General features: G+C 32.8%; 6 protein-coding genes across 6 annotated transcripts; 3 read left to right on the top strand and 3 right to left on the bottom strand.

Annotated features, from left to right (window-relative positions):
- Positions 1-93: 93 nt before the first annotated feature.
- On the bottom strand, positions 94-2,378 carry DFA_04021 (uncharacterized protein; the record flags this gene model as incomplete). The annotated part of the gene is made up of 6 exons (XM_004366374.1): positions 94-127; positions 150-391; positions 456-1,385; positions 1,465-1,554; positions 1,651-1,677; positions 1,755-2,378. 6 exons carry the CDS (start codon positions 2,376-2,378, stop codon positions 94-96), a joined length of 1,947 nt encoding a protein of 648 aa, XP_004366431.1.
- A 192-nt stretch (positions 2,379-2,570) lies between these two features.
- DFA_04022 (uncharacterized protein) lies at positions 2,571-3,042 on the top strand (the record flags this gene model as incomplete). Its single annotated transcript, XM_004366375.1, has 2 exons — positions 2,571-2,674; positions 2,961-3,042. The coding sequence occupies 2 exons, from the start codon at positions 2,571-2,573 to the stop codon at positions 3,040-3,042; spliced, it is 186 nt and encodes a 61-aa protein (XP_004366432.1).
- Positions 3,043-3,468: 426 nt separating this feature from the next.
- On the bottom strand, positions 3,469-5,471 carry DFA_04023 (Kelch repeat-containing protein; the record flags this gene model as incomplete). Its single annotated transcript, XM_004366376.1, has 2 exons — positions 3,469-3,734; positions 3,803-5,471. 2 exons carry the CDS (start codon positions 5,469-5,471, stop codon positions 3,469-3,471), a joined length of 1,935 nt encoding a protein of 644 aa, XP_004366433.1.
- Positions 5,472-5,578: 107 nt separating this feature from the next.
- DFA_04024 (uncharacterized protein) lies at positions 5,579-7,340 on the top strand (the record flags this gene model as incomplete). Its single annotated transcript, XM_004366377.1, has 4 exons — positions 5,579-5,665; positions 5,854-5,875; positions 7,010-7,071; positions 7,290-7,340. 4 exons carry the CDS (start codon positions 5,579-5,581, stop codon positions 7,338-7,340), a joined length of 222 nt encoding a protein of 73 aa, XP_004366434.1.
- Positions 7,341-7,560: 220 nt separating this feature from the next.
- AAC1 (uncharacterized protein) lies at positions 7,561-10,242 on the top strand (the record flags this gene model as incomplete). The annotated part of the gene is made up of 1 exon (XM_004366378.1): positions 7,561-10,242. The coding sequence occupies one exon, from the start codon at positions 7,561-7,563 to the stop codon at positions 10,240-10,242; it is 2,682 nt and encodes an 893-aa protein (XP_004366435.1).
- An 88-nt stretch (positions 10,243-10,330) lies between these two features.
- On the bottom strand, positions 10,331-11,498 carry DFA_04026 (uncharacterized protein; the record flags this gene model as incomplete). Its single annotated transcript, XM_004366379.1, has 2 exons — positions 10,331-11,373; positions 11,462-11,498. The coding sequence occupies 2 exons, from the start codon at positions 11,496-11,498 to the stop codon at positions 10,331-10,333; spliced, it is 1,080 nt and encodes a 359-aa protein (XP_004366436.1).
- Between the last annotated feature and the right edge of the window lie 213 nt (positions 11,499-11,711).

The following is an 11,711-nucleotide window of genomic DNA, read 5'->3' on the forward strand; positions in this document are numbered from 1 at the left end:
AGTCTCGATATCTTAGTGGTATTCCTAATTGGGCATCCAAAATGGTTGATTTGAATTGATCAATAAATGGAGATTGAGTTTCAAAATATTGAATCATTTCATATTGATTGACACAGTAACTCTTGATCTTGATTATTGTTCTCTTTTGCAATGTGGTAATGTTGAGTGATAATATAATATGTTGGACAAATGCAAGTCGACCTAAAGCAGATGCTGAAATGATTGCCTTTTCAATGTTTTCTTGTTGTTGCACTGTCAATAATCCTTTTTCCTCTTTTTCTTTGATGAGAATATCCACCAAGAATGAAACAATCTCAATTCTTGAGTTGAAACAAGATGATTCCAGTGCTCTTGCAATGTCTACTTCTTCTTGTCGATTGTTGTATAAAAACTAAAAAGAGAATAGGAAATTGATATTAATATTAAACATAAATATTAAAAAGGACTGTACATACTTGGACCATTTCAAAATGACCATTTGAAGCAGCACCACACAATGCTTTATGTGTAGCACCTTCAGTTCTATGTTGATGAAGGAATAATACAATATCCATAAATCCAAATTTACATGCATTATCTAGAGCATCAGTTGTACATCCTTCTTGACGATGTTGATGAAGGAATAATACAATATCCAAGAATCCTAGTTTGGCTGCTAAATCCATGTTATTTGTCTTCCAAATATCATCACTATCATTATTGTTTGGATAATTGTCATAAAGAAGAGATATAATATCTAATCTACCTTTTTCGATTGCTGTTTGAACTGCAACTGATGAACATTTACATTTAATAACTTGAACAAGGTATTCGATCGTTTCAGTGTGTCCATTTTTAATTGCATTTTCTAGAGCATTGGTTGTGCATCCTTCTTGGCGATGTTGATGCAAGAACTCTATAATTTCAATGTTGCCCATTTCAGCTGCATAATCCATAGCCTTGGTAGTTGCACCTTCGGTACGATTGAAATGAAGAAACTTTACAATTTCAAGGTCTGAACAAAGATCCATAGCATCGGTAGTTGCACCTTCAGTACGGTGCTCATCCAGAAACTTTACGATTTCAATGTGTCTTTTTGAAGCTGCCCGATCCATTGCATGGGTAGTTGCACCTTCAGTACGATTGAAATGAAGAAACTTTATAGTTTCAAGGTCTGAACAATAATCTATTGCTCTTGTTGTTGCACCTTCACTACGATTGAAATGAAGAAACTTTACAATATCAAGTTGGCCGTACTTAGCCGCTTCATCCATTGTATCAGATGATGCACCTTCAGATCTATTATAATGTAGAAATTCAACAACATCTAATAATCCTTCTTCCGCTGCAGATCTCATGATGGAATGATTGAATACGTCTTGATGTTTTTCTTGACCATGAAAGAACTGGAATGAATCATAAATAAATAAATAAATAAATATAAATAAACCACGAGAGTTAACTATTTGTGATATACGAGCATACTTTAACAATTTCAAGAATATCATTATTATCTTTGGTCATTGCACAGAGGGTACCCGATGAACTTTCAGCACCTACAGTATAATGAAGATACTATTATAAAATATGAAATAATATATTGTAACTATTAATATTATAGGTTGATTATAATAGATAGATAGATAGATAGATATTGAATATAATGCATACCTTTATCATCTCTAAATTAAGACAACCCTAAGATAAATAAATCAATAGTACTATTAGTTCATTATTATTATTATTATTATTATATCTTGATTAATAGTACTTACCATTGCATTGGAAGAATCTACATTTCTTTCATGTAAATACTTTACAATGTCAATGAACCCTTTACAACTTGCAGTATTCATTGCATTACGATCATTTAGTTTTACATTCTTTAGTGTATAGAGTAACTTGATTGCAGAGAGATACCCTCTCCTACACAATTCACTCAACCTAATATATTGATTGGTTAATAGGTATGGATAATTCTTGATGATGAATTCAACCAACTCTATCTTTTCATTTTCAACCATTATGTTGATCATGTCTCTATCAACCGGTTTACAATCCGATGACCATTCCAATAGATACTTGAGTGTATCCAATGTTGCATTGGGATGACGACAATATTGATCGATGACTTGTGCTCTTCTTTGAGGTAATACTTGATTACAATCCGATGGTAGATAATGACGAATAAACTGTAATGGCATTGCATACTTTGATATCATTGCAAGACATGGTAATTGAATGATATCTCTTCCTTTGGTACCCATATATCTCTTTGCATCATGTCTCTTTGCATCATACTCTACTTTGAATATTTGATCGATATGATTGAATATCAATGATCTGATATATGTCATTTTGAATACATCATTAAATGTTGTTGTTGTCGTTAAAGACATAGTAATATACTAATACTATCTATGAATTAATTGAATGAAATACATGTATTGAAGATTGAAGATGCATTATGTAAGAACTTGAAAAAAATTATAAATATTAATAAAAATAATAATAGGTTGCATCTTCCTAGTCTGTCTTTTTCTTTTTGTTTTATTTTCAAAGGTTGATTTATCTATACCTACCTATTAAAGATGGAAGACGATAACAATGGAGCAATCATGGAAGATGATGACTATAGTGATGAAGAGACTAGAGCAAAGAAGATGAAAGGTCCTCAAGGACTCAAATATCAATAGTATGATCAATATCATCATCATCATCGTAGTTTAAAATTAATGATCATAAACTAATCTCTCTCTCTGTTCCTCTCAATGTTAGTAATGTAGCACTAGATTTCAAATCGAATCAATACGCTACATTTATTTGTAATTCATTAGAGGTTGATAAGGAAATCAATCTTAATACCTATAGAGAGTATACTGTTCAAGATACAAAGTTTAATGTGTAAGGTTAAATATATCTATATCTATATCATTTACTAAATGATTTTAACATACATCTAGACTTTATGCCTCAAATAGTGCAGATGATCTTAGAAGATCAGTCAATGGATTCTATGATATGTTATTAATGGCAACAAGAACTTTAAATTCATTCTGTTAACTCTTGTCTTGTAATAATACAAGCCATAATCATCATATCATTCATGGACAACAACAACAACAAAAACAACAACCATGCATCCTATTAATACCTAGGTTGGTGTTGACTTTCAATCTCTGTTGGAACCAATTAATCACAGTTGGAAATAATCAATCTATCAAGTCTTATGGTTGTTTCAAACAAAATATTTGTTTGGAAAGATCTAGATCTATATTATATTATTCTATTACAATTAAAAAGAATATATTTATATTTATATTGAATATATATTCTCTCTTTTTTTTTCCCTATCCCGCCCTTCTTTTATTATTATTATTATTAAAATATATGATTATTATATGTATGTATGTATGTAAAATAGAGGTTGTATGTATATATATATATTATATTAAAAAGTGAAAATGATTATTATAATTATTATTATTATTATTTTGATATATAAATAGCCGATCCTTTGACTCTGGAATGTTGAAAAGTTGTTAGAATATCCCATTCAAAGGTAATTGTATTGAATCTGTACACTGTCGAAATATTTTCTTTGGTTGCAGGACTATGACCACCGACAAGATAGACATAATGATCTCCATCAAAAAAGGTTGAATTGGTAAATGTCATTCTTTGGGGAATTGGAGGTTCAACCACTTCCCATTTATTATGTTCAATTGAATATCTTTCTACTCTATTTAAAGTTTCTAGAGAAAGAGAAGAGAAGAGAGAGTTAATAATAATAATAATAATCTATTTATATTTCTTTGCTTACCATTATTTTGAGAATTAAAACCACCAAATACATAAATATAACCATTGTTATTATCTATAATAGCACCACCTGAATACATTTCATGATTGAGTGGAGATAATTCAACCCAACGATTTTCATCGATATCGAATCTGTCAAATGTATTGACCGACGAGCCAGATATATTGCAACCTCCAATCGTGTAGATCGAGTTGGTCGTGGCGTCATAGACAGTTGACATTTTCCAAAGTGATTTCATCGATGATAGTTTTGTAAATTCTTCAGTCACTAGATTGAAACGCAGTACTGAATTGGAGCGTGGGAATCCACCCAATAGATAGATGAATTGTTTTTGGTCATACACTGATGAATGTAGGAATCTACCACCCTCGGGTATTTCCGATGACAGTATCTCCCAACGATCCTCTGCAATCAGGTATTTGGTGACCTTGCTTGGTGTCAGACTACCGCCAAAGTTGTATATACTATTTCTGCCATCATAGTGTGACGTGAAGTCATTGTCCATCTGATGGAGTGGTTTGAGTGTACGCCAACGTCCCTCTTTCATATCGTATCTTTCTAATGCATACTGATCAAATCCATTCAAGTGTCCACCAATCGAATAAATATATGATTGTTTGGGAAGCATTGCTGAGAGTTCTCGGTACTCTGGATGAGCACGTTTCTCAAATCCAAGTTTACCATATATATTGACTTCACGTTCCCATCGTCCCATACCATTCACACCACCACCACGTCTCGATACATTCTCCATTGACATTGATTTATGTAAACTATTACTATTACTTGCACTAAGACTAATACTACTTGCAGAATCTTGGTCATTTCCTCCCAAACATAAAGATGATCTACTTTCACCATGTTGATAAGATGCAGTACTCATCTTTATATTTGAAGATGAAGATGTAGACACACTATCATCATACAATGATCCATCATTACTACACGAGTCATCTACATCGTATCCTCCATGACTACTTCCAGCTTGACGCGGAGACAATGGTTTGGGAGTTGCAATGACACGTGTTTTAGTGGTCAATTGTTGAAACTCTGGTACCCACTTCCATTCAATAATATCGATTGACTCTTTGAGGATGGCCAATTGATCCATCTTGAGGAACGCATCGGCACCAGAATCTGTCATTAAATCCAGTGACGATGTTGATTTGCATAGTATTGTCGGAGTGGAAGCACTGAGATTTGAGCCTGCCGACGATGCTTTGGACAGTGACGAGCTTCCTCCTCCCGAAGATTGTGGTGATGTTATGGTGATGGTTGGTGACAGTGATCCCGATCCATTGACCGATGATGATGGTGTTGCGCTACTCCCATTATTGGTTGGACTGTGTGCTCTACTACCACTACTACCCCTCAACCTCTTTTCAAGTGACTCTATCAATTGTTGAGCCTTGTCTCTATTCTTTTCCAAATCTTGTTTGTGTGATTCTAGTTCGACGGCCAACTGTGTCAACAACTCTATCTTTCTGTCGTTTAGGTATTGTATCAGTGTATCAAACTCTTGTATGATTGCCTTTTTCGTGTCGATAAATGATTGATCGCATAGTTCCAATGTTCGTTCACTCAACTCTTTATAGTATTCCAAATGTTGACAATTCCTAATTAACAATCCTTCTCTACTATTTGATAATCCATTATCATTCATCATCATTTTTTTAAAATTGTAAACAAACTTTTAAAACAAAGTATAACTAGACTAAAACTAAAACTAAACTAAATAAATAAATTAGTATACATATACATGAATATTTTATAAAAATGGATAATGATGATGATGATGATGATGATGATGGTGTGGGTGAAGACGAGGAGGAGGAGGATGAGGAAGAAGAAGATAAAAAAGTGGTAACTCACTCAGCTTACACCTTGATGTTTTTTCCAGTCCGGGGACAAACAAACAAAAAAAGTTTGAAATGTTGTCCAAACCAATAAGTTGAGTTGCAAGGGGAGTATAGTATACTGTAAAAAAAAGGGGTGTAGGTAGATAGTATTATATTATTATTATTTATATATATATATATATATATATGAAGATAAAGATGATCGGGGAAGAATGTATATTACAAATCTAGTTTCCCAACAAAATTAGTTAAAATGGTTGTGGTTTGGTAAATAAATAATATTATTATTATTTGATTAATCTTTGAGGATGATGATGACCAATTAATAATAGTAATAATAATAATAATCCTGGATATTAGAATAAATAATGATTTGTTGTTTTGATTCGTTGTGTGTTTGTGGATGATGGATGACGACGATGGACAATAAATAATATCTTTAAAGGGGGAGCTAAGGAAGTGGGTGATTTTTTTTTAAGGTTGACTGGATTGGATTGTTTGTGATTGTGGATTATTATTATTATTATTATTATTGTTTAAACCTTTTCTCTTTAGCTTTTCCTTTCTTTCTTTTGTTTGTTTGTTTCGACGAATATATTAACTGACTGACACTCTCCTCTCCTCCCTTGTTCCAATTCATACACACAATTTATACCATATTTATATTTATATATATTTATATATTTGCATATATATATACCGTTTATCAAATTAATTTATATTTCAACCACTGTGTTTAGCACTTGCTTTGTGTTGTTGTTTGTTTCACCTCTACCACCCACCATATTGGTGTAACGATGGAATGGTGATGAGATATAGCTGTGGGTGTTGGTGTGAGTGAGGTAGTAGGGGTTCGTCGTCAAACAAACAAACAAAACTTTCACTCACAACTCTCTTTTTTGTGTGTGCTCATTGCCAAAGGAGGAATGGATGGAAGAGTGCAAGTCTGACTGTATGAGCTACTGTCGCTGCTGTCAATTGACATCATCACTATATATTACATTTCATATTGTGATATTTTACCTTTAAATGTTTTGATTGGAATTGTTTAGTTGTTTGGTTGATTGGTTGATTGGTTGATTGATTCAAATCACACTGCTCACAGCTCTGTGCAACGCAGTCTTTGTGTGTTGACACGTCAATCTGTTGTTGATGACGATGTTGATGTTGATGATAATATTATTGATTGCTATATCAATCGGTCAATCTCTATAGAGGTGTGTCAAACAAGGTCAGAGTCTATTTGTTAGTGAATGTGTTATAAATATATATATGCTAGTGTAAAAATAAATAAAAGAGTGATGATTGGATCACTTTTGCAAAGAGGAGAGTACTCTTTTCTGATCAGTTGTTTGCCCTATGATACTTTATAAAACGGCTAGTCACCTTAAAAACCCAAAATCCGAAAAGGTAGATTGTTTCTTGATTCGGCAGCCCATTAACTGACCTGACCTGCAAGCCTTCTATCGCATCTGACAACATAATCCCGATGTTATACATCTATCTTTATTATTATTATCTTAGAGACTTAGTTTCTTGAAGAAGGAAGGAATTGAGAGAATTTGAAATTAAAAAGAAAAGATATCTATCAAAAGAAAATGTATTTATATTGATTTCTTTTTGTATAGATCTATAAATATATTGATAGATACGATCAGTACAACTCATCATTTTTCTAAAATGTATTTAGTCATTCATCTTATTATTATTATTATTTATATTCATTATTATTATATCTTTTAATTTTTCTTTCTCAACTTCTTGTTTTTGGTGGTGGTTGATAGAGAGTTTCAAGATCGTCATTCATTTTTTTTTAAAGATACATATATGTACAGCAATACAAATATGTATCTCTATCGACGAAACTACAACAACAACAACAACAACACATGATATAACATGAGTAATAGAAATTACAATACATCTAAATCTATTACTTCTAAAGATAGTGGAAGTAGGAGCAACGATGCAACAGAGACATCCGCGTTAAATATAAATACTACCACTACGACTTTAAAAGATAAGAAACGATCGTTGAATATGTCAGCAACGACAACTACTACCTCTGGTCAAGATGATAATAATAATAATAACAATGAATCCCAACAACCACAATTATACAAAGGGATAAATAAGAACTATAAACTCAAATCGATTCCAACAACAACATCATCAACAACCTCTACTACGACAGAAATGAATCTTAGTAAACCTTTAAAAAAAGTTAAAAAGAATACAATCTTGATTGAATCACCAACCAAGACTAATACTTCAACAGCTTCATCATCATCTAAACTAAACAAGAATTATAATCCTAATAGTAATAACTTGACTAAATTATTCGAACAACAAACTTCATCTTTTTCATCTTTATCTTCAAGTAAAACAACAACAACAACAACTATAGAACCTGAACCAATTTCAAAGATAGTATTATATTTACCACATATAATACAAAAATATATAATAGAATTTTTGGTACAACAATGTTATATATCATTTAGACAAGTATCAAAGTATTGGCATAGAGTTTCAGATTCGTTGATTGAGAATCTTGTTATCTACTTTACTGGTATTACAAGTACATCGTCGGTGGTGGCAACACTCGAATCCTTTTCACACACTATTACGACCAATCTAACGTCACTTAGGTCACTGTCATTTGTCAATGCATCGAAATACCTCGAATTCCCAAGATACTATTACAACACGTTGGTACATCCATTCATCGTTCGAGTCATCAAACACAACACTATATTTGCCAATCTTACCATCAAAGGTTTCCCATTGCTCTGTCAAGAGGTTGGAGGAAACATTTATGGAGGATCCAACACACCGTACTATGACTCTTTTTCAAGTCCGAGTCAACCAAGCAATGCAGAAAAGATTGAAAAGTACAAGCAACGCTCCAAGGTCTTTTTCGATTGCCTCTTTTCGCCGTCGAGTGTAGTCACTTCGATCAAGTTTAAAAACGTATCATTTGATACACACTCACTCTACCTCTTTTTCAATTCACTTCAACCACATCGTAATCTAGAGTCACTCTCTATCGTCGATAATATCGGTGTTGAAGGTCCACAACTACTCTCACAAATCATTCAAAAGGGTGGTCTATTGAATCTCAGAAATCTAACCATCTCAAACAACACTCAATCCGAAGAATTGACTCTAAATATTAGAGATTTAATCTTACATATGGTAAAATCAAATAATCAACAACCGATTCAATCCATTACAACCAATGGTACAACAGTACCCTCCTCCTCACCACCCGTCAATATTATCAATATATTATCAATATTTAAATTAGAGTATTTGGATTTATCATCAAATGCATTGGATGATAATGCATTGATGAGAATGATTGGTGCGATTGCTAAACTAGAGACATTGCAAACATTGGTACTATCAAATAACAGGTTGTCACTTGATGAGAATATTACATGGTCGCCTATCAACTTTGGACCGTATATCGTGACGTTGAACCTATCGAAAAATAGAATATCAGGTACTACTAGAATGACAGAGTATCTGGCCACTACACATCATCTAAAAAACTTGGATTTGAGTAGTAATATATTGGGACATGGTGGATCAAAAAGATTGTGTCGATCGATTCTTGCCAATATATCAATTACAGAGTTGGATGTATCGTGTAATCGAATAGAGTCTATTGGTGCCGCCAGTATTATCGATGCAGTCTGTGCCAACAATATTCAACGACTCATACTACATTCCAACAATATCGATAATACTTGTTGTAAATTTATTGGTCATCTTTTCACTCAAAAACCAGTTCCCATCACTTTTCTCAATCTTTCAAACAACAAAATTGGTTTAGTTGCATTTAAAGATATTATTAAATATATTTCAAAATATAACAAAATTCATTTAAAATTGGATTCCCAAATATATTTTAATAATTATCAAGAAATTGAAAAACTAAAAGAAGAGGAGGTAGAGGAGGAAGTGGAAAAGGAAAATAAGACAAGTCAAATAGCAATGATGGAACAACAAGAAGAAGAAATAATGTTGGAAGAATATGTTCAAGATTTGGAATATTCTTTAATTAATCAAACAACATCAATAGAATTAACAGAATCAATAGAACACGAACCAACAATATTAGAACAACAAGTAGAAGAACCAAAGAAAAAGAAAAAAAAAGAAAAGAAAAAAAAGAAAAAAGAAAAAGAAGAAGAAAATAATAATTACAATGAAGAGGATGATACGCAAAATAATATTAATAATGAAGATAATAATGAATCCTTGGAGTCACCAGAAACAATAACAACGACAACAACCACAACTACTTCCACAACAATAGAAAAAAAGAAAAGGAAAAAATTAGATAAAAGTGATGAATCTATTAAAACAAAGAAAAAGAAATCAACAACAGTCCCAAAAAAGAAAAAGAAATTATTGATTGAACAATTTCATCAAAAGGAACAATTAACGCCCATATGTCATATAGATCTATCACATAACAAAATTCAATTAAATGGAGCAGAAAAACATGTTCAACCATATCAAGGTCCAACAATTAATGAAACCTATAAATTAATAGATATAAATGTTTAAAACTCCAAATCATTACACATATGTATTTATAATATTATTTTCTTTTTATTTATTTAATTATTTAAATCTTATTTCTTTCTTTTCCTTTTTAAATTTGATTAATAAAATTATTTAAGGAATCTTTATGATTTTCTTTTTCAATTTCCGAGTTTATCTTTTCTTTAAACAATTGTTGTTGTTTGGCATCCCAAGATTTGTAGATTTCTTGAGCTTCTTGTTGTTGAGATTCTTCTTGTGGATTGTTGGCAATGATTTTGGCCATGAGAATGGTGGAGTGGTAGATACCGTCGGTTCTCTTGACAGAGGGGAGGTATGGAGCGAGAACGTCGAGTGCTTGTTTGGTGGTGTCAGAGGCAAAGGAGCCACGGAGGATGGTCTTGACGGCAGCGCTACTGAGGTGGACGCGTGGGTCAGCCAATGCCAAGAGCGAGTAGATACGCTCGGTGTTGTTGGAACGTTTCAAACCATAGGCAATATTCTCGATAAAGATGTTGGAGAAGCCGCTGTAACGGACGAGACGGTCCTGGTACATTTCGATGGCTTTTTGGGTAGCCTCTTCCGAATCGAGACGGAGGAGGTGGTAGATGGACTTGGAGACGGTTTGACCCGAGGCAAAGATTTGAAAGGTGTGAGTGTGTATCAATACGTCGGCCCACAACATCACTGCATTGTTGCGTTCAAATGCATAAAAGAGCAATGAAATCTGCTCGTCTGTAAAGTAGTCGGGACGATCGTTACGAATAGACTTGTAAAAGAGAAGTGCTTGTTCGAGCTCGTCTGTGTTTTCGGCCTTGCGGAACAATGTAGTCATCTGTGAGTTGGCAACCACTGCATACTTGTTGTACTTGTCACGAAGGTTATTCAAAGCGTCTTCAAACGACAAGTCTTGAATCGAAAGACGTGAAGCTTCAATAAACTTTTGTTCTGCTGCTATCTTTTCTGCACGCTTCTCTTCATCTCTACGTTTCTTAATTGCTTCAAATTTCTTATCATTAAATGTTGCATAGTTTCTTGTTGATGTAGAAGTAGTAGAAGTAGTAGTCTTATTTAAAGTTGTTGTTTGAAGACCAACCAATGATCCCATTATATTTGTACATTTGTTGTTGTTGACTAAAACATTTGATAATGATCCTAAAACATGTAAAGATAAATAACACTAGAGTGTTAGTTGTTACTTTCTTTTACCTATCTATCACTGTTTGTTTGTTTATTCACTTACTTGTCTTGTTTGCAAGACAATATAAACCTCTTTGCATCATCTCCAGTAGTATATATCTATATTGATTCAATCACAGCTACTTTGACCCCTGAAGCAATGATCACATCTGACCATTCTCTCGTTTTTAATAAATATTTTTTTTTTCATTCATTTTCGTCACAATCATCACATTCAAAAGTACTGGTACTTGCAGTAGTAGTAGTCTATTTTTAAATTAAAGAGATAGAGAAATAGAGATATACATATATTT

This window comes from Cavenderia fasciculata (genome assembly GCF_000203815.1).
Source record: "Cavenderia fasciculata unplaced genomic scaffold Scf_Dfasci-G-b-285a01.f1-5, whole genome shotgun sequence".
Classification (NCBI taxonomy): Eukaryota; Evosea; class Eumycetozoa; order Acytosteliales; family Cavenderiaceae; genus Cavenderia; species Cavenderia fasciculata.